Genomic DNA, 22,429 nt, shown 5'->3' with positions numbered 1-22,429 from the left:
ACTTTCATTCTAAATATTCTGTCTTAGTCCGACTAATTTTAAAATATTTGGATTCTAAAGCATCCCTTCAAAGTTCTAACTTTATAGTTGTAAAAAGAATTGTAACACATTATCTAAATTTAAATAAATACTCATGGATGTGCAAAATTTGTACTATTTTTTGAAATTCAAAATTATTAGTCAGTGGTAGAAATGGATTTTAGAGCCATCATCAAAATCTTGGCTTTCGAGACAAGGATTTAAAGACGATACTTTATTCATAGCCTAGGCCTTATAAAAACTTTTTTAATAAAACTGAGACTATTTATCTTTGCGTTGTGTCATGAAGTTCAAGAAAGTTTTTGAACTTCGAGTATAGTCGAATGCACTCTCATAGAGTTTTTGAGAAATGGTAAAGATGAGCACCGCTAATTTGACAGAGAGAGAAGGGACAGATATGTGCAGCATTCGAACCTCGCCAAAAATTAGGAAGCAAAGAGAGATGCCTGCATGAGCAAAGAAATTAGAGAGAGAGAGAGGAACTGAGGACATACGGAGAGAGAGGAACTGAGGACATACAGAGAGAGAGATGCAGGAGGTGAGTGGATAGGCTGCGAGAAAACTAGCATGAGATCACTCCACTGGTCTTCGGCCCTTGCAGGAGCAGACTTCACCATGGCTTCATCGCCCTGTCGCCCCTCTGTAATGAGAAAAAACAACGCTTTGACTCTCTCTCTCCATCTAAATCCTTCTCGTTTCTGAGTTTTTTTTTTCTTTTAAATTCATGAGTTTTGACATTTTTACTGATTGCAAATCCTTTCCTTTTATTTCAAAGCATGGAGGAGGAAGAAGAGGCGGATGGAGAGGTCAGGGCAGGTGGTTTTGCAATAGCCCAAAAGATAACTCCATTGTTAGTGGAGATTCACATTTTAGGGCAGTGAGACTTACAAATTACGGATTCAGGCATGGTGAAAGGGGAGGAGGAGGATACCGAAATGGATACTATTCTGGTGACCCAAGGCCCAATTTTCGGCCAATTTTCCGGCCAAGAGGCCCTTCTCCTCAGTCTGATAATTATAGGCATTGGGAGCATGCGTTATCTCAGCCCCCTTCTCACTGTGGTATATTCAAATCCTAATCCTTTGTGTTATCATTTTGTCAGCTGTTTGCTTGTTTCTCATTTGGGTGGTTTCTATCGACTTTATTCTTCTTATTTATTGGTAAACATTGGTCTCGTTTTCACTTTGTCTTCTTCATAATTGATGCTTTCTCTTCTGTTTGTGATATTATTGCTTGAACCATCATTACAGTTAGTGTCCTTGTTATTATTATTGATGTTGGCAGGCAAGATGATTATAACAAAATAACTATTGGACATTGTTGACTGTTAATCTGTTATATATCATGACTATCAATTCGATTAACTTGCTTAGAAATGAAGAGTCCTTTTTTTTTGTTTTGAAATTTTTGTGTTGCTTGAGAAAGAATGTGTTCTCATTCATAGTGACAACTATTGAATTGGCTATCATTCCTTTAAGGCCTTGATCACCTTCGATCAAATATTGGTGCTGGTATGTTTGGAAGATGGGGCACATTGAAGAAAGTTCTACATGGGATTTGTATACTTCACGTCCTCCCCACATTAGAGAATGTTTCAAGTCCACTTAGGGCATTAGGTTTTATTTGTTTTCGTTATTTATATCTTTGTTGGCCAGATCGAGTTTTGATTAACACTCAAAGCTTTTGTCAACTTTGTGTTCCATTTGACGACTATGTGAAGCCAAACTTTTTTATGAGGTTTAGAGATTTACATTTTGTGCTTTTCTTTTCCAAGCAATATTTCTTTTATACAAAACTGGAGAACGTTTGTAGACAAGTTTATGGTACAAATATGCATAGATCCAAGTCACTGGGTAATGTGGTGGGGGCAGGGGCACCGTTCCCCATGTACTCCTAGCCCTAGAAACATCCCATACATTCATCATCATTTTAGCCTTTTTCCAATTAATTGGGGTCAGTTACATGAATCCTAGTTCTCCATTCTGCTGTATTAAATGCTATATCTTCAGTGAGGTCATAAGTCCTCATATCTTTTCAGACTACTTTCAACCACGTTCTTTTGAGCGTACCACTTGCCTTTTTTAGTCCTTCCACTTGAACTAATTCGCACCTCTTAACAGGTGCTATACTTGGTCAGAGCCACACATGGCCAGCCCACTTAAGTTTACTCTCTCTCTCATTTTATCGCCTATTGGTGCTACGCCTAAATTCTCTCGAATAGATTCATTGCAAATTCTATCTCTTCTTTTCTTGCCACTCATCCATCTCAACATCCTCATCTCCGTTACACTCATTCTATGAGTATATTGTTTTTTGTCCGCCCAACATTCTGCCCTATAGAGCAAAGCTGGTCTCACTGTTGTCCTGTAGAACTTGCCCTTCAACCTCATTAGTATGCGGTGATCACATAAAATTCCAGTTGCACATCTCCACTTCGCCCACTCAGATCTAATTATGTGTGCGACATCTTCTTTGATCTCTCTATTTTTCTAGAGTATAGACCTAAGATATAAAAAATCTTGGCCATCAATCTTAACTACTTCCTCGTCTCTACTCATATTATTACTAAATTTGCACTCCATATAGTCTGTCTTAATCCGATTAATTTTAAAACCTTTGGATTCTAAAGCATCCCTCCAAAGTTCTAATTTTGTGTTGACACCGTTTTGGGTCTCATCAATAAAAACTAGTGTTTTAAAAAACGGCGAGTCGCAACAAATTCGCCTGAGTTGACACAGGAATCGGTCACCCCGTGTAGATTCCACTGAAATATGCAAAGTCGCTCGGTTTTCAGAGAGGAACCGGCGAGTCTCTATAATGAACCACCAAGTTTGCTACAGTGAACCGTCGAGTCTGCACAGGAAATTGATATTATGACATCATCAAACCGAGGGGAGGGCATTTTTTTAATTTTTTTAAAAATTGGGGCAATAATGGCATTATACAAGTATGGCCACGTGCATAGTCATGCTTTTCAAGCACGTGACAAAGATGGTACTGAGGAAGGTTTTATTCACATTAAACTTCTTTCATTTTTTCGATGTGGGATTTGAGCATGGTATACAGTGTAGGCTTGAAAAGGTAATACAATATAGGCTTTTATTATAAAAGATAATACAAAAAGTGGCTCTTTGGTTAGTCCGTTATCACGTTCGTCTTCTAACCTAAAGGTCCCTAGTTCGAACCTTGGCAGCACCATCTTCTTATTCCTTTTGTAAAAAAAAAAGAAAAAAGGTAATACAAGTATTTCTTGTCAAAAAATAAATAAAAGGTAATACAACAAGTCTTCTTATTCTTTTTGTCAAAAAATAAAATAAAAGGTAATACAACAAGTATTTCTTGTCAAAATAAATATTCATAAAAAAAAAGAAGGTAATACAATAAGTATTTCTTGTCAAAAAAATAAATAAAAGGTAATACAACAAGTCTTCTTATTCTTTTTGTCAAAAAATAAAATAAAAAGTAATACAACAAATAATTCTTGTCAAAAAATAAATATTTGTCAAAAAATAAAATAAAATGTAGTACAACAAGTATTTCTTGTCAAAAAATAAATAAAAGGTAATACAACAAGTATCATACTTTTCAAGCACCCATTTGAGCTGGGATTATCGTAAGCTTAAGTTAGATATGTAAAGGTAATACAATATAGGCTTGAAGGATGTTAGCTCATTTTTTCTCTCTCATATATGAATGCCTATTGTTAGTTTTTTTTTTACTTAGGAATGAATAGTCTAATTATGTTTTTTATTTTTATAACATGGTGGTCTTTAACATAAATTCAGGAATATTAATTAAAAGATAGGGTTCTTATAATAAGGCCATTTGAAATCTCTCTCTCTCTCTCTCTCTATTAACAATCTCTTCCATTAAATTTATTCTAGAAACCTAAAAAGTTAGATTTTTGAAAAATTAAAGTGTTATTTCGAAAATTTGTACACACTAATAATTTCTACATTCATAACCAAATCTTGTATTTTATTATTTAATTTATTTGCATTATAAATTATGTAATGTACTATTTTTTCTTACAGTTGTCAACAATATATTTTAAATTAGATGATATTATAAAATATTTTGGATTTGTTATTATTTATATAGTAAAATAATTATAAAATGTAAACCAACAATTTCAATTTCAGTATATAATATTATAGTTAGTTAGGCTGTAATAATTTGGATTTTTTTTTAGTGGATTAGGGTTTTCCTCCAATTCGAGATTTTGATGGCCATTTTTTCATCAATTTAATCCATTTTTTATTGTAGTCCATGTGTGATTCTATACTTCATCCATGATTATTCTATGATTTTTCTTTTGTGTGATGTAAATTTAATGGTTAACATAAGTTCATACAGGGAAAGAACATCTCAATATTCGCATATTGATGAAAAAATGAAAGTTAATAATGTAGTATCCCATTTCTTATTGGATTCCTAAAAAACAACATTTATAATAATTTTTTTGGATTTTTTTATTGTCGAATCCGACCGATTCCCAATCCGAACCGTCGATTCACTAATCCGGATGGGTTTTTGGGGTGCCCGCTACAGGGCACCGATCCGTTTTTTAAACCACTGATCAAAACTATGTCATCTGCGAACAACATGCACCACGGAACGTCATCCTGTAGGTGCCTAATTAAGTCGTCCATAACTAAGACAAAGAGGTATGGGCTCAATGCTAACCCTTGATGTAGACCTATTGTCACTGAAAACTCACTCGTCTCTCCACTAGTTGTTCATACACTAGTAACCATCAGATATATAAATCACAGGTGATGTGGGGTAATCTGCATAAAGACTATCTCCTAGTAATTGGGTGATGTGTGGTAATCTACTTAAAGACTATCTCTTAGGTAGTGGATGTATTCGCTTATCCATGTGATGATATTTATAGATGTTGGATTCAATTGTGAATCCTGAAAGCAGTAGAAACACAAAAACAACGGATCATATAGATGTCACAAACGTTTTTTGGATCCGATTTCGTTCTTGCAGTTCATGCGATCCTTCCGTTGCTTTTTGAGTGTGGTTCCTTCGTTTCGAGAAACACCTCAAGCCGAATTTTGATCACTTGAAATAAAGCATGATATGCATAGTTCAAATCCCTGAGCCCTTCGAGGGAGATAGCTTTAGAATACTCACAAGGATGTAGGGAATGGTTCCTTTCTTAGAGAGAAGCTTAGGTTGGGTATGAGAGAAAAGCAAAAGAGGACACTGATAAAGAGGCACGTGACGCTTTTTGTAAAAGTGATGTGTTAAAAAGTCTCTCTATAAACCTCGTTTATATATAAATTGGCCCCCTTCCATGATCCTTATCTTGGACGAATTCCTCTCTTGGAAGGATTCCTATCTCCAAGGAATTTCTAAGCATTTTTCGCTATCCAAAATATGTATCCTAAACCCATTAGGATTCCCATCTCTTCTCTATGCCATAATCAAAGTCCCAAATCCAAAGTTGATCCTCATACCTCATAAAGGGCAGACCTTTTCAGAAATTCCAACATCTCCTTCTCGTCCTATAGTGGGTTGAAATATGTCGGTCTGTGAGAAACTCTTCCGAACACTACATGGGGAAATGAACTGTGAGACTTTTAAGTAGCGACTGCATCTGTATAGAGAGAACCACAATAAGTTTTTTCTCAAAAGCTAAAGTGGAACACCTCTCTAATTTGTTTTAAAATTTACTTTAGCTTGTCCTAGACTAACTTGGCCATAATGGATTGAGTATCTCGACTAATCCCTCATGAGTTCTATGCTCAGGAGACTATTCAACCCCTTTGTGTACTCCCACTCAGCTCATCTAATAAAACATTGTTCTTATATGAGCTAAGAAATTCATTTGAAAAATAGTTTATTGTATTATAATAGTTTTTCAAAAATAGTTTGAAAAAGAACATCTAGGATAAAAACTTTTTGGGACTGTACAGTCGGTGAGCATCATAGATACACTGATCTTGCTAGATACCAATCAAAGTGTGATGCCAATAGTCTTCTTTTACCTAGTATAATTCTGTTTTGATTTAAATGCTTTCCTAGCTTTGCTTACAATTCGGTCGAATCATACAAGTCCATGAGAGAGCACGCTAAAGAAGCAACATCAAGTTTCCATTTTCTAATATAATCAGAGGGTCTATAAGGCACTCGGGGTTTCTAAGTGACCAACTATATCTCGTACAGTATAATAGGGAACAAGGATTATCCTATACACCTCTACCTCTATAGTAATAGCAATCTCAATAAGCATGTGTGGTATGACTTATGCCCATTGGTGTAAATTATAGAAGGTACTAGGATTTACATCAGATTTATACCATTTAGGTTCTAGTTTAGTTACGACAATGCATACCATCTCAACTAATGTGCCCAGGGTTGCAACCATGTGCTTAACCTGAACATCCCTGATGCTCACACCTGGCTATCATATATTCTTTGTGGTTTGGTGCGATACTCATATGGATCATGTTGATTTCAATCATGAAATCTCATCTCGATATCACATTGAGGTGATACCATGTGTGTCTCTCATCCTCCATTGTCCTATGCATTGAGGGCAGTCATGCTATGTGAGAAGCAAATGCTTTCCGGCCAACTATTTATCTTACAAGAACATGTCTCTTACTGCACAAGTGTGAATATGCAATCAAAATAATGTGTGCGTGCTAAACGAACCACAACACCATAAAATACTCATATATATGGTAAATCAAGTGCAATATTCATATATTAATAAGGGGCATTATGATGGTCTAGGTACACCATTGTTCGCAAAATCGCCGGATCTAACCGCTAACCACCCGAATCAGAATTGGTCAGTGGCTGGTTCCAGTTTTAAGCGGTTAAGGTGATCAACCGGTATTTTAAAAAAAAATTCAAAAAAATGTATATAAATTCTCAAAACTAAGGAATTTGATTTGTAATGTACTTTTAAATATTCTTTACATTATGGTAAATATTAAAAAATGTTTTGGTCATTAATACTGACTTTTATATTTTCCCATCTTTTTTAGAAAATTTTAAAAATAACCATTGGAAAATATAAAATGGGTTAAAATCCATTTTTTCATTAATTTTTAACTTCATTTGAATGTGTTTTGTTTTAATCATTCTTTATATGCTTTTTATTTCTTAATAGATTTTTTTTGTATTTTTTTCTTTTTTAGTACTTTTTTGACCGCCCGGGACTTGTCTGGTTAGAGCAATTGAATCGGCCAGTTTACCCGTTAGGTCGGTTGAACTGCTTCCAAGCCCATGTCCAGTTAACCGTTCCGGTTTGATTTTGTGAACATTGAGGTACATACATCTCAGTCTCATTCCCTTGACATGTCTATGGTTTTAGGCTTAGTTAGGGGATTTGTCGTCATCATGCTTGTGGAATTATGTGTCATGAAAATCTCCTTTTTCTCTATGACATCTCTCATTTAGTGATACTTGATATCTACGTGTTTTGTTTTACTATGATACTTTGAGCTCTCTAGCACTCGATATGACCTCTGGTTTGCAGGAACCATCTGAGTCATGCCCTCCCGCGATGCTACACAACAAACAATGTACTCTGCCTTCATAATCGACATTGCTAGGCATGTTGCTTCTTTATACACCGGGAAATTGCTCCTCTTAGAGTGAAGACATATTATGATGTCGATTTGCGATCATTGAGGTCACCCCCCTAATAAGCATCATTGAATCCTCGCAATCCTATATTGTTTCCTTGAAAGATTATCGAGTAGTTTACGATTTTCTGGAGATATCATATTATCCTCTTCACGGCTTGCCAATGTTTCGAAAACGGATTGCTCTAATAGCAACTAACAAGTCTACAACATTAATAATATCCTATCGTGTGCATAACATAGCATACATGAGACTGCCTACGACCCTTGTAGAGGGTAAACAGGAAATCTATGCCTTTTCAGCATTAATCTTAAGACAAAGATTTAGGCTGAGTACTTGACCCTTATCAACAGGAGTATCTATAGGCTTGCATTTACTCATATTGAATCATTCTAACATCTTCCATATGTAAGTCTCTTAAGACAAACTTAGGTGCTTCTTAGAACGATCCTATTCGATGTTAACACTGAGCACATAATGCTCCTCATCCATGTCCCTTGTGTTAGAATTGGAAGACAATCGCTCTTGAATGGCATTGATCATCTCCTTATCGTTACTTGCCATTAGAATGTCATCGCATCATCATCATTATCATCATCCGAGCCTTATCCTAACTATTTGGGTTTGGCTACATGAATCCTGTTCCGCCATTTTGCTCTATCAAGGGCCATTCCCTCAATCAGATTATAAAGCACCGTATCTCTTGTCACTACTTCCATCACTTGTGTTATTAGAGCCTTCGTCTTGGACCAAATCGTTACTTCAGCTGTTGCTGTTCTTAGTCAACGCTGCACATTGTCTGACCACCGAAGACTTCTTTCCCTTGTCTTATCGCTTATTGGTGCCACCTCTAAGTTCCCATAAATGTATCTATTCTGAATTCTATAAGTTCTTGTATGGATGCTCATCCAGCTCAACATCCTCATCTCAACAATATTCATTTTATGGATACGTTGTTCTATGACTGCCCAACAGTCCTTCCCATCAAGCACGGCTGATCTTACAATCATCTTATAGAACTTCACCTTCAGTTTCATATGCCACTATCTAGATGATTGTTTTATTCCATAATTGGACTTGGCATGTTTACAAACTTTTTGTTCTCATAACCCTTTGGTTGCTCAAGATCTCTTCCTCCATATTACCTTTAAGGAATGCCGTGTTACCGTTCATTTGGCGAATTTCAAAGTCAAATGTGCTTCTATGGAAAGTGTGAGGCGAATTGAGGCCATTTCATTGCTGGGGAGAATCTCTCATCATAGTCCACTCTCTTGACCTGGGTGAAGCCTTTTGCCACCAATCGGGCTTGTACTTGTCTATAGTTCCATCAGCCTTTATTTTAATTTTCAAGACCCGCTTGTTCCTGATTGCCTTTCTATATGGGGGATGATCCATGAGTTCCCAGACTTGGTTCTTCTTCATGGAACTAATCTCTTTGTCTATTGGAGGCAATTCACTTGCCTGCATCTAGGAATCTTGATGCTTCCTGATATGACCATGGTTCACCTTCATCAATGGAGATGCAGGTCAGACTTTTTTTTTTTGGGAAACTGGTTAATTGACGCAGGTTTGACTTCCCCTTCAATCTTAACATGTCTTTGGGGAACTCTACCACATACATTCCTACAAAGTTTGGGAATGAATAGTGGTTCACTACCATTGTCCCCAATTACTATGGGTATACTCCCAGTGTCATCTGCTAGTGGATGAATTTCTGCACCACTTTCTGTATGAGTATCGGCCGTTTCATGTAGGTCTAGTGTCATTCTAGACCCTTTGTCTACTAGGGAACTTTTTGAGTTCTTAGGATATCTAATGAAAATGTACTCAATAGTACGCTAGTTAGCTGAGCTTGTATAATTTCAAACCCCGCAAACCCCCATGGACGCAAATGTGATAAATCAGGCTTTCTACCATTCTATAACTTATAAAGGTTTGGGGCACAAATTTTGAAGGCACCCTATTCAAGATGGACACAACAGTAAAAAAGCCTCTCCCTAAAAAGTCAAAGGGAGATTTGCCTGTTCCATCATTCCAATGGTTAGTTCTCTCTGCAACACTATTTTGTTGTGGAGTGTAGGTAGGACATTGTTTGTTGCCGACAAATCCCATGATCGTCACAGAACTTTCTAAATAGCTTAGAGGTATACTTACGCCTCCTATCATTTCAGAGTATCTTAATTCTCTTCCTTGATTGGTTCTCAATTTCTTTGAAATCTCTTTAAGTAATCAATTGCGTGATATTTATGTGAAATTAATTACATGAGCATATCATGACTAGTCATCAAAGAAACTGATGGGATACTGGGATTTGTTGAGGGCCTTCACATTGAAGGGACCACAAATGTCTGTTTGGATGATTTCTAAAGGTTTTTTTGATCTTTGAGCTTTATGGAATGGTTTTCTAGTTAATTTTCAATTAAATATGGTTCACAGGTGGGTAAATTTACTTTGGTTAATGACCCTAAAAGCTTTTCTTTAATTAATCTTGTCATCTTATCTTTACTAATGTCATCCATTCTTGCATGCCATAACATAGAATTAGAATCTTCATCATGCAAAATAGAAAAAGAAAGAGGGGATGTATTATTGAGAAAAGAGGGGGAATGACAAATGACATCTTCTAAATCCAAAGTAAACGAACTATCATGAAGAAAACCACAAAAAATAGAACCATCTTTGAGTTTAATTTGGGCTCTATTGTCTAATAATGAAATTAAATGTCCTTTTGAAAAGAGTTTGGGTATTGAAAGCAGGTTCCTCATCTTAGGAGTGTAGAGCACATCATGGAGAAACATGGTCCGACCAAATCGAAACTATAAACTATAGGTCTCCATGACCACAACATATTCGACGGTGTTATCTCCAATGAAAATTGTCACGCTTCTAACTGGAACTCGATGAAGCTCCACGAACCCGCTTTTATCGCTCATTATGTGTTTTGTTACTCCTGAATCCACAATCCAACCATTAGGTACTGATGAGCAACTAGCACCTTTGTGCATACCCTAGCAAAATCAATAGAATGATTGGCTCGTACAATCTTTGGCACCATGCACTCATGAGTGAAGTGGCCAGTCTTCTTACAGTTGAAGCAAGTTAAGCTTGATTTATCTCTTGGAGCACTCTTGCCTCGCTTCTACTTGTGCTTGGGATCCTCAGCTTTCATAGCTTTCTTGGGAGGAGCTTTGCCTTTAGGCTTGTGCTTGGATTTCTCACCACCCTTGGGCTTACCTTGTTTAGCAAGGATGGTGAGGCTGTTATGACTAGCAATGCGGCATTTCACCTCAATCTCCATATGATGAGAGTAGATCTATAAAAGTCTTAACGTTTTGATCATTCTTCATCATAATCTTCATTTGGGCGGAAAGCCCTAAACAACAAAACGATATTCTCTCACTTTTAGGGTTCAAATTCTAGAGAGAGAAAGAAGGGAGAGAGAAGGCTCTGATCTTTGGTTCTATGAAACCCACCTTGGTAATATTTTCACGGTGGAGAAACCAGCCAAGGCCTTATCCTTTTTTCAGACCCCAATTTCTGAAGATAGAATGAGAAAAATTTGGAAAGGAAAAGGAAGAAGATCGGCACAAGCAAAACGAGGCCGAATGCCCATGGTGGTTTTATGAAACGACCTGGCTGGTGTTTCTTTTAGAGAGCCTGCATAGAAGGGAAAACCTAGACTACAAAATGGGCTTCTATTTTCAAATTCTAGAGAGAGAAAGAGAAAACACAAGAATTTATTTTTTATGGAGCCCTAAACCTAGAGAGAGGAAGAAGGAAGTTGGCCACCATGAGTAAGACGATGCCAAGAGGGAGGTTATATGAGAACCACACTCCAAATATTTCATGGATAGAAAAGCCAAGAAGTAAAGAAGTGGTTTCTGTCCCTTTTTTAGGGGCCAAATTTTAGAAAGAGAAAGTGAGAAGTCAGAGAATCACCATACTAACCACTAGCAGAAGGTGACGAGCTGTGCTTTCAAACCCAGCTTCCCAAAATATCTCTGGTATGGAATTATCCAGGCCCTTCTACTAAACCTACCTGCTATTAGGTTTTCTGGCGAGATTCTCGACACTAAGTTCGACGATAAATAGTTTCTCTAGAATTTCTTGTTGGACTTCGACAAAAATGCCCAGTGAATCAGTATCTGCTTTCCTCTGCAGGGTTCCACTGACAAGGGCTGTTGTTGAAGCACGGTTTCGTATTTCTGGTGGTTAAGAAGGATGTTATGGTTATTCTCGGCAATTTTTGGCAAGATAATAGTAGATGGAGAGAAAAGGGGAAAGGAAATAGGGATGACCATTTTTGTTCAAGATACTACTGTGTACTCATGTGGGGAGTTCCATGAGGGGGGGCAAAAAATACTTTATAGGGTTGATGATTATGCCAATTCCATCAGTGGTTTGTTGTGGAGTAACTTTATAATGGGGGGATAGTGTAACTTCCCGAATTTCTAACTATCCTATTGGTACATGTTGTCCCAATGCTGTGCCCTTTTTATGCTTTCTCCAGTTAATAATATTACTACATGAAACAGGAGCATATTTATTCTAGTCATGAAAGGCTTTTTTCTTTTCTGTGCTAGTTTTGTAGCTTTTCAAAGACTTGTGAGCTTGCAGCCATAAGCACTTCCATCAGGCCTTTCACAACATGTACAACTCAGAGGACTGCCCATTTCCCCTTCTTTTTTTTTCCTTTCGAAACTTTTGAAGACATTTGTAGAATACTCTTCTTTCTTTTCTTTCAGCCGCGCCAATAACCCCCACCCCCCTCCCCTTTTTTCTCTTTTTTTTGCCCCCCTTTAATGACCTTGGTTTTTTTAAAAGAACACCCCACGAGATGCATAATGCTCCTTTGAAGAACTTCTTTTTCCTTCCAAAAAATCTGGCTATACCCAATTTTCAACATCTAAAGTATGAGCCTTCTCTTTCTTCCTCTTTTCTTTTTTAATATTTTTATTTGGACCCATGAATTTTGAATTTTAGTGTCCCAGGTGTCCTGTACTTTGATACCATGTGAGAAAAAAATAGGTTAAGTTAGGAAGGAAGAGAGTACGCCACTTCAATGGGATATCTCTATTCTTGAACTTATAAAAAATAGTAACAAGCAACAAAAAAAGCAATGCCACTTAGTTTGAATTGGGTTTCAACAAATAAGAAAGATTGGGGAGTCAAAACCATGCCATTTTTATAATAAGTCTAGATATATGGAAAGGATCTAGAATTTTGGGGACTTAAGACCATTAGAGGGCGACTAGATGTGACACCTCTCTCAATTAAACAGCTTATCGATCAAACAACATAAAAAAATTACTAATCTAAAGAGCTAATCCCTTGGAGTTGCAATGTCAAAGGGCATGGTGGAGCTCTGACTACCTCAAGAGGTTTACAAGCAAGAGCCTATTTCCTTAATTAACAACTGATGTATTACAAGCTTCTGGGCATATCTTCCACATATAAAATTTCCTCTCTGTAGATGATATTCATGAAATTTCCAATATAATCATGAATTCAACCTTCTTAAACTTTTATGTCTTTTCCTTTCTGTACACATCCAATCACCTAGGCTAATGGGCTTACTCGAGCCTTCCTTTTCTCTTTACCAAATTGCATTAGCAAAACATATTCCCAGAGTGCTGTTATGAAATTCTGAATTGCATTTTTAATATGATAAGTGTTTGAATGAAAATGTTCTACAAATCTGAATACACATTCATGTGTATGTAAATTTTGAGTTTGTCTTGGATTTATTAATATAATTATTACTGGTGGACCTATTTACAATACTAGTAAATACTAGAGGATCTCATACACAAAGCATCGGGTATTTTACTTATGTTAAACTCAGTTAGTTGAAGGGATACATTTATCATTTTATTTGGTCTTGTTCTTGTCATGATTCATGATTTTGTTGGATTGATTTGAGGCTCCTTGTTTGCAGAGAAATTTGTTGTGCTTTCATTCAATATTCTTGCTGACTACCTCGCTAGGGATCATAGGCATAAGCTCTACTTTCACATACCTCCACATATCTTGGATTGGGAGTGGCGAAAGAGAAGAATACTTCTTGAGCTTGGACTATGGTCTCCTGACATCATGTGTCTTCAGGTATCTACTGATGTAATGCCCAATGTGAAGTTTCTTTTCCTGTAGTTTCTTGTCATTGACATACTATGCATGGTGTCCTGGCTTTTTCCTAAATGTTCCTTCTGTTGTTGATTTGATGCATTGTGCTTACGTATCTTTTTTCTATGGCTAACCATGGCTATATTCTATCTTTTATTTGTGTTGTAAGAAATCAATGAAGTGATATGTTTCCATTGGAGTTTTGATCTTCTAGGTTGATGAAAATCTCTTATTTAAGAAAATTCCTTTTCCTTAAATTGTGTTCCAAATATTGATTTGCCATAAACTGTATCCAGAATCAGTTTTGGCAGCAAGCCTATTGACATTTTACTTTTGTGGAATTAGGTCCTCTCCTATTTCTTCTGTTAGATTTCTTTTAGTTGAAATGAAAAATGGATGTCGTATGTGGGGTTAGCCAGGGAACGTTGATATCCGTATTATCTTCAGTAAACCAGAGTATTTTCTAGTTTTGTTATGTGCCTGTTATTTTCTATAGCGAGTACCATATACTGGGAATTTGGACTGGCACAGGGCATTCACTCATGGGAACATGCACCCCAAATCACATGGAGAGGTACCAAAAACAACATAAATCCCAAATAAATACGTGAGTGCCAAAGTATGAATATCATTAATAAAATTGTCCACCTGGCCAAAGTATGTATGTAGAGCAAAATAAATGCCTTCACAGGCCACAATTTTTAAGCCAATGGATTTATTTCATAGCTATGCCAGATCATAATTTATGGAATCTATTGTATGTTAGTTTGCAACTTCAAGCATTTAAAATTCTTTTCTGCATAACTACTTCTGTCATTCATTATCTAGTGCTTTCCTTTAGTCATGTGCCTGTCACATCACCTTCTTCTTCCTTAAAGCTCATTAAGTACTTTGGTTATGACCGTGCCAGCAATCCGGTGACCTACAATTTGTAATGGTTTCCTATCTGTTATTAGGAAGTAGGAACTTTACATCTCTCCTAGACGAGCAAGTTATAGTGTTACACCCTATGGCAAAAATTAATGGTCAAGCTAATATCTTCCCTTTAAAGCTTTAGATTTGCTCAATTCATTATGGCATTCTCTATCTCAACTCCTGACAGTAACCATAGCATTCTCTATCTCAACTCTTGACAACAACCCGAGAGCGACACATATTACTACGATTTTAGTGAGAATCTCTCAACATATAGTTGTCCCAACTTTGTGAGAATCTCCTGACAACAACCCGAGAGCTCATTGAGTTAGTTGTCTCAACTTTGTGAGAATCTCTCAACATATAATCTGATTTTTTGCATCTCAGCTGGTCCGCAGCTTGAGGATTGTGCCTAAAATTCACAAACCTGATTTTGGCATCTTTTCATGATGTTGAACTCTTACTGATAGAGTTGCCTTTTGTCTTCTTATTCATTCATATGTAATTTATTTAGGCAATCTTTGTTACCATCTTATATCTCATTGTGCGTAATCATTATATGGGACCAACAGATATATGCTTTTTGATCTTTATATTATTTCTACAAATGAGGCCATGTCTCTGTTCTGGAAGGATTTCCCTGTTTACATTTTTGCTCAAGTTCACCGCTGTTAATCATGTTTTTTCCATAGACCATATAGAAAGATTCCCAATTATTTACAATTTTCTGTGAGATTCTGGCTGTCATAACTTCGTTATTCTTTTCATGAGCTTGATAAACTTTCCTCTTGTGCTCTAATAATGTGTTTGAAGCTATCATTCTGTCAAGGTTTCATGTGCATTGTATTATACTCAAATGTGGTGTTATCAGAAAGTAAGATTTGAATTGTATAACACCAACAAGGGGATCTCAGTTAGACTTTATAATCTCTGATTATGGGCCTTGTAGCCGTTGTATGCTGGAAATAAACAGCCCCAATGAAAAACATGATAATTTATCTTTGATCTATTCTTTTGTATCTATGGATATACTCATAGGATTTGTGTCAATTTGTGTGTGACAGCTGTTGGTTTCTATCGTTGGAACATGCTGTAGTCCAATACTTTAAATTCATTTATCCATCACGTGCAAAAATCCAACACGATTTATTTGGTGCTTAGATTGTGCGGTTTGCTCCTACAATGCCTTGAAATTCTTAAAATGTTTCTCAAGTTGCTGCAGGAATCTTCAAAATTAATTTGAGAAAATTTTGTAAATCGAATATTCAATTGTCCAGTTGTTTCATTCTGTTGGTGCTTCATTGCCTACTTCTATCCTCATAATTTTGTTAGTGATAAGTTATCCGTTTTGTGGTTGTATTTGATGTGGTAATGTGGATTGATTAATGTGATGGCTTGTTTATTTTATTTTTAATTGCTATACGAGTCAAATTATATCTGTATGCTGAAGAGTTCATTTTCTTTCAGGAGGTGGACAAATTTCAGGACCTAGCAGAGGAGCTACAGCTCAGGGGCTTTGCTGGTATATGGAAGGTGACCTTTAGAATGACTTTTCTGGATATATCATTATAAAGTAGTTGGATCATTATTATAACATCTGAATAAGTTCTTTACGTGAACTTCTATATATCAGGCAACTAATGCTTTGTTCCCTTATGTAGCCTTCTTTGACGACTAAGTTTCCAGTACTCGGGAAAGTTTTGTTTGTCATGGATTCTTCCATGATTTGCTCATGTGTTTGGCTTATTAATTACCTTTCGTCTTTACTGTGTCTTTCCCCTTTATAACTCTGCACATGCCTTGGGTTATTTCATAACTCAGGCTATTTCATTAACTCGAAGCATGACATGTGTGGCATTTCTTTGCTCATTGAATAGGCTTGTTTTTGTCTTCTTCTTTTATTGGATAGATCAGTGGGGAAAGGGTCCCCTACCTGTGGTAGGGAGGAAAGTCAAGAAGTCATGTTGTGGCACCAGCCAACCTGACCAACTATTCCTTCCGTCCATTCCTAATAGGCTTGGCTTGGTCATTGAAATGCAATGGAATACTTGAATGACTATCTCTTGCTGCATTAGAATGTTAGAAGGCCCGAGCAATGGGATTGGTCCCGTGATAGATGGAGTCCAACCATTGAAAGCCAAAATTCTGCCTTGCTCAAATGCTTAGTCTGCCATTTTTCATGCAATCTTTGAGGGTTAATAGTTAGTTGAGATGAAATCTATGCTTCATAAAATACTTTTTATGTGCTTTTGCAGGAACGAACTGGCCTTCCAATCGATGGTTGTGCAATATTTTGGCGTTTGACAAAGTATGGAATCATTCCTTCTTTACATTTATCATTGCTTGCTCGTAGGACTATTAATTTATTCATCTTTATATGACAATAGTAGATCATCTACACACTTGTGACAATATATTATTATTGCTTAGACTTTTCTTCTCTTTTGATAGGACATTCCCTATTCCTTAGCGGCCCATTTGGATCCCTGCAAAAACATACCAGATAATATTGATTTTTTTTTTTTTTTTATGGGGGTGGGGTGTGTGTGTGTGTGTGTGGGGGGGGGGGGGGGGGGGTGGTGGTATTGAGGGAGTGTAGGCAGAGGGGCGAGCTTCTATGCTATACTTGTCGGATAACTTTCCTGTCTTAAGACGGGCAGCGGTGCAAGCGTCTATGCCATACTTGTCAGATAACTTTCCTGTCTGTCTACGATTTAGTAAGACAGGGGCAGAGGGGTGAGCGTCTATGCCATACTTGTCAGAAAACTTTGCTGTCTGCCTAAGATTTAGTAAGACAGTAGCCTTTAGTTGTCCCGAGGTCGTGAAGTCACAATGTAGTGCCGACAGACCTCTGGACAAGTGCAAAACTGAGATTCTGTGCTGCTTCTATTAAATGGACTTCGTTGAGAGTCTCTCCTAGGCCTGAGGTATGCTGTCTTGACATCTGCCAGCACCACTGTGGATGCAGTGGGGAAGAAAGTCATGGGCAATTTAGCTCTAGGAGTAGGGTCTGTAGTGGGGAAGAGAGTTAAGGTATGAAGAGGATAGATAGAGTTAAGCTATGAATGGAGAATCAAGCTATGGAGAGAGAGGAAAGAAAAGAGGTAGGGGAAGACAGAGAGTGAATAGTAAGAGGGCGAAGATTATATCTAAAATGGGGCATGCGAGATAGAATATTTATGTATCTAAGTACTATTTAAACAAAGTTTTCTTTTTCCTTTGTTTTTTTTTCTTCTCTTTTTTCCTTATTTTATATATATAGATATGGAAAAGCTTTATATAGGTTTGCAACCTTAAAATGTAGAATTAAAGATGCACCTAAAAAATTCATCAAAAAAGGTTGTTTTAATGTTGAAAAACCCTCTAATTGATCATCTCAGCAATGAGATGTACGAATATGAAAAAAGAAAATATTTTGGGTCCCAAAAATAGTGCATCTTGCAACACATTATCTACACCGTCCATGTTCAAGATTTTCATATGTTTATAGATCTACTTGATTTTAACCATTTTTTTAGTTTAAAATTTTATAATTAGATATGAAAATAGATTTTCAGATAATCTTAAGCTTTTTTTACACCAAAACTACATGTTGTGATAAAATTTGATGGTGTGCCTTAAGTGTATTGTTTAAGGTTGCAACCTTATAGAAACCACACCTTACATATATATATTCTTCTCTTTTTTCCTTATTTATTTTATTATATAATATATAAATGGTGGTGGTGCCTCGCCACACAGACTGACTCCCTTTGGGTTCAAGTCTTGCGCCACAAATACAAGATCGTCGAGGGTACATGGGTGCTAGAGAAGAGAAATATCAACAATGCCCCAAGAGCGTGGAAATCTTTCACGTCCTCCCTCTCCTTCTTCAGGAATTTAATTCGTTTCCACTCAAGGGAGGGTACAAGAGTGCGCTTTTAGTCGGATGCCTGGCTTGGACACACTCCCTTTAGGGAAATGTACCCTTCCCTCTTCTCCATTGCCTCGAACAAAGAAGCAACAGTCACTGAAGCAATGATAGTGGTGGGAAACCGAAGGGAGTGGAACCCTTCATTCAGAAGGAATCTCTCAGATGAGGAAGTCTCACACTTCCTTTCTCTCTCCAGTACTCTTCAAAACTCTTTCATTCCCACCCATGGGAGGGATTAGTTGGTTTGGTCTCTCACTCCTTTTGGTACTTTCACGGTGGCATCTCTCTACAAAAGACTTATACAACCACCCACTTTCCCTCTTAACCCTCCTTCGGTGTTATCAAAGGTGTGGTGCACTATCGCACTTGCCAAAGTGAAGTGTTTCAATTGGATAGGATCTCAGAGGGCCCTCATGGTGGATCAGCTTCAAAAAAGAGGAATTCCAATTCCCAACAGATGTGTCCTATGTCTCTGTGAAGAAGAATCTAACCCACATCTTTTCCTCCATTGCAATATGGTTCACGGTCTTTGGGGTTATGGGTCATGCCAACGATTGTCAAGCATTTGTTATCTCTTTACCCCGTCCTTCACTGGCCAAAGGCAAGAAGAACAATTTGGAAAGCTGCAGTGGCAGCTATTATTTGGACAATCTGGAATGAGAGGAATTCTAGGATTTTCCAAGGAATAGCTACTGAAGGTCCAACCTTGTTCCATAAAGTTACATCCTTAGTAACTTTCTGGGCTTCCAATCACCGCATCTTTGCAGGATTCCCTGCTAATACTTTCCTCTACAACTGGAAAAACATTATGCTCCACGGTCCTCGCAAGGCCCAAAGACCCCATGAATGGCAACCCCCCACCTGAGGTACCATTAAACTCAACTTTGACGGGTGCTCCTTGGAGAACCCTGGTCATGCCGGAGGGGGAGGAGTGTTCAGGGACCACCGTCGAGCAATTTTGTTTACATACTCCGAATACTTGGGCATCCAAGACTTTCAACATACTGAGGCAATGGCCCTTCTTTTAGACTGAAAAGCTTCAATTTGTCCTAGGGGAAAAATCCTACTGTGGAAGGGGACGCTAGTAACATCATTTCTTGGGTTTCAAGGGGCTCCTCCCCTCCCTGGTATCTTGCTCCCATTTTTGATGAGATCGCTGAGATTTGCAGGGATATGTGCGTCTCTTGGACGTACCTTGAGGACGTCAAACGACTTAGCGGATCTTCTGGCAAAGGACGGGGCCAGAGCTCACACTAAAGCCACAGAAGGATAAAGAAATAGCAGTTCACGGCCACCTAATTTTGACATATATCACACAAGTTTTGTACAAAGGGGCAATTTTGTAAACCTATTTTTTGTGATATCGTTGTATATCTTGTACCGTCAAGGGCTGTATTGTTATTTTTTGTATAGGGTTGACTGACAACCTCTTACGAGGTGTCCCACTGGTTAGGACCCTCAATTTAAATACCTCAGTATAAACTCTCTTAATGCAATGCAGTTAACTTGTATAAAAAAAAATATAATATATACATATATATGTGTATATATAATGTATATACATATATATGTGTATACATATTCTTCTCTTTTTTTCTTACCTTATTTACTTTACATAATATATGCTTATATATATGTGTATATGTATGTGTGTGTGTGTGTGTGTGTGTGTGTGTAATATATATAGCACTTTACAATACTTCATTATGATCTACAAAACGCCTATAGGTGAAGTTCTACAGTACTTCACTTATACCTCATCACCGTCCAAAGTTCATCACACAGTCACAATTGTCCGTTAGTAATTGAATTTTTATAATTATTGTATTAATCCAAGTTATCTAAAATTTGGGGCGTGAGTACATATGACCAAGTCGCACCAAAATAAAATATGAAAAAAATAATAGATAAAATAGAATGACAAAATTATCCCTGAAACTTTATAGGGGTATTTTGCATAATTTTTATCATTCAAATTATTTGTTTTATATTTTATTCATGTGCGTCTCACTAAGGCGTACACCAAAAAAATTTCAGATCATTATAATTTGTAAAAGCAATATTAAAATTCAAACACTATCAGACATCTGTGACCGTGTGATAAACTTTGAACGGTGATAATGCTGTAGGTGAAGTAATGTAGAACTTCACCTAAGGGCGCTTTGTAGTGTTTTCCATATATATATATCTATATCTATATATATATATATATATATATATATATCTCTGTGTGTGTATGTGTAAATATATGTGTATATATGTTGGTATATATATGTGTATATATGTGGATATCGATATATTTGTGTGTATGTGTGTGTATAATATATATATATATATTATACACCTTATAATAGCTGGGCAGCTATAATGAATAGTAATATAGGTGAAATCCAAGCTGTTAGATCTTCATCTTATGGTTCAGAATGCATATCACCATATGAATTTTAATGTTTTTTCTATAAATTTGATTAAGATGAAATTTTGGGTGTATATACTTAACACTATTGCGCACCATATAAAAATATAAAAAAATTATTTTCAATTATTTAAGATGACCAAATTACCCCGGTCATTTTTAGGAGTATTTCGGCCATTTTATATTTTGGGAAATATATGTTTTATTTATTTTTTAATTGTGCGCTCTAGTTTTTAGTACACATGTCTAAAATTTCATTATGATCCGATTTCTCGAAAAAATATTAAAATTCATATTGTGATATGCATTTTGAACCACATGATGAAGATCTGACGGCTCCCATTCCACCTATATTACTATTCATTATAGCTGCCCAGCTATTGTTAGATTTTTCCATCTCTCTTTCTCTCTCTCTATATATATATATATATGTATTGTTAGCTTTTTCCATTTACACACACACACACACACATCAAAGCTCAAATAGTTGGATGTGCCGGCCTAGGCAGGTGTCTAGGAGCAAGGACAGGTAAACCCAGTAAATATTTACAAATGTTCAAAATATCAAATAATCTAAGAAATATTCACAAAATATTAGAAGTATTTGGTTATGCAATCTAAATATTCACAAAATATCAATTTAATTCGAAGTTTAAAACTATTTATTCACAAAATATAAGCCCAAACCAATACATATTCATAAAATATCCAGCTATAAGTATGTAGAAATATAAAAAAAGGAAAACAAAAAATAAAAGAATATCTAATCAGAACATATTATACAAAAAACGAAAACTAATTCAAATATCGCGATGCACTAATTTTTAAAAATGAATTTGATGTGGGCCCATACCAGGAAATATTAAAAATTATTTCAAGTTTTCAACTACAAACATGTCAAAATATCACAAAATGAAAAAAATAAAAGAATATCAAATCATAACTAATTGTACAAAAAAATTACCAAACCCTATTTCAAATATTGTAATGCACTAACCTTTTCATAATGAAATAGATATCAGCCCCAAACGGTGATCTTTGGTCGCCAAAAGTCTTCTTATGACACTAGTAAACCACTCCAAGCTCCAAAAAGTATCATGAGCTATATCTTTTGATTTCACAAGAAATAAAAAATGTTGAAATTTTTTGGTTCTTGAGAAAAATATCAAACTCTAGGTTTTTGAGAGTTTCTCTCTCTCTAAAATACACAAAAAAGGTTTTGGAGGGACCCCAAAACACCCATGACTGAGGGTGGAAATTTGCCCTCAGCCTGTGTCGAGGCCTTGCCTAGGCGTTTTCGCCTTCCGGCTTCCTTGGCGGCTGAGCAAATTTTTGGATATATATATATATAGATGCACACACACATTTGTGTATTTTCTTCCTTCTTTTCCATCTGTTTTCTTCTTCTT

General features: G+C 36.5%; 1 protein-coding gene across 2 annotated transcripts in view; it reads left to right on the top strand.

Annotated features, from left to right (window-relative positions):
* Positions 1-230: 230 nt before the first annotated feature.
* Positions 231-22,429, top strand: part of LOC18444703 (DNAse I-like superfamily protein) — an 81,112-nt gene continuing 58,913 nt past the window's right edge. The window contains exons 1-5 of one of the 2 annotated variants that reach the window (XM_006854867.4): positions 231-681; positions 815-1,100; positions 13,592-13,758; positions 16,159-16,224; positions 16,947-16,999. In XM_006854867.4, coding sequence (XP_006854929.3) covers positions 607-681; positions 815-1,100; positions 13,592-13,758; positions 16,159-16,224; positions 16,947-16,999 — 647 coding nt within the window. In that variant the 5' untranslated portion in view covers positions 231-606. The remainder of the gene's footprint in view (positions 682-814; positions 1,101-13,591; positions 13,759-16,158; positions 16,225-16,946; positions 17,000-22,429) is intronic. The other variant, XM_088866358.1, reaches the window with a different exon arrangement.

The sequence above is a fragment of the Amborella trichopoda genome, chromosome 5 (assembly GCF_054954075.1).
Source record: "Amborella trichopoda isolate Santa Cruz 75 chromosome 5, AtrichopodaSantaCruz75HAP2 v2.0, whole genome shotgun sequence".
Lineage (NCBI taxonomy): Eukaryota > Viridiplantae > Streptophyta > Magnoliopsida > Amborellales > Amborellaceae > Amborella > Amborella trichopoda.
The sequence above is the reverse complement of the archived record's forward strand: the minus strand, read 5'-3'. Positions and strand labels throughout refer to the sequence as shown.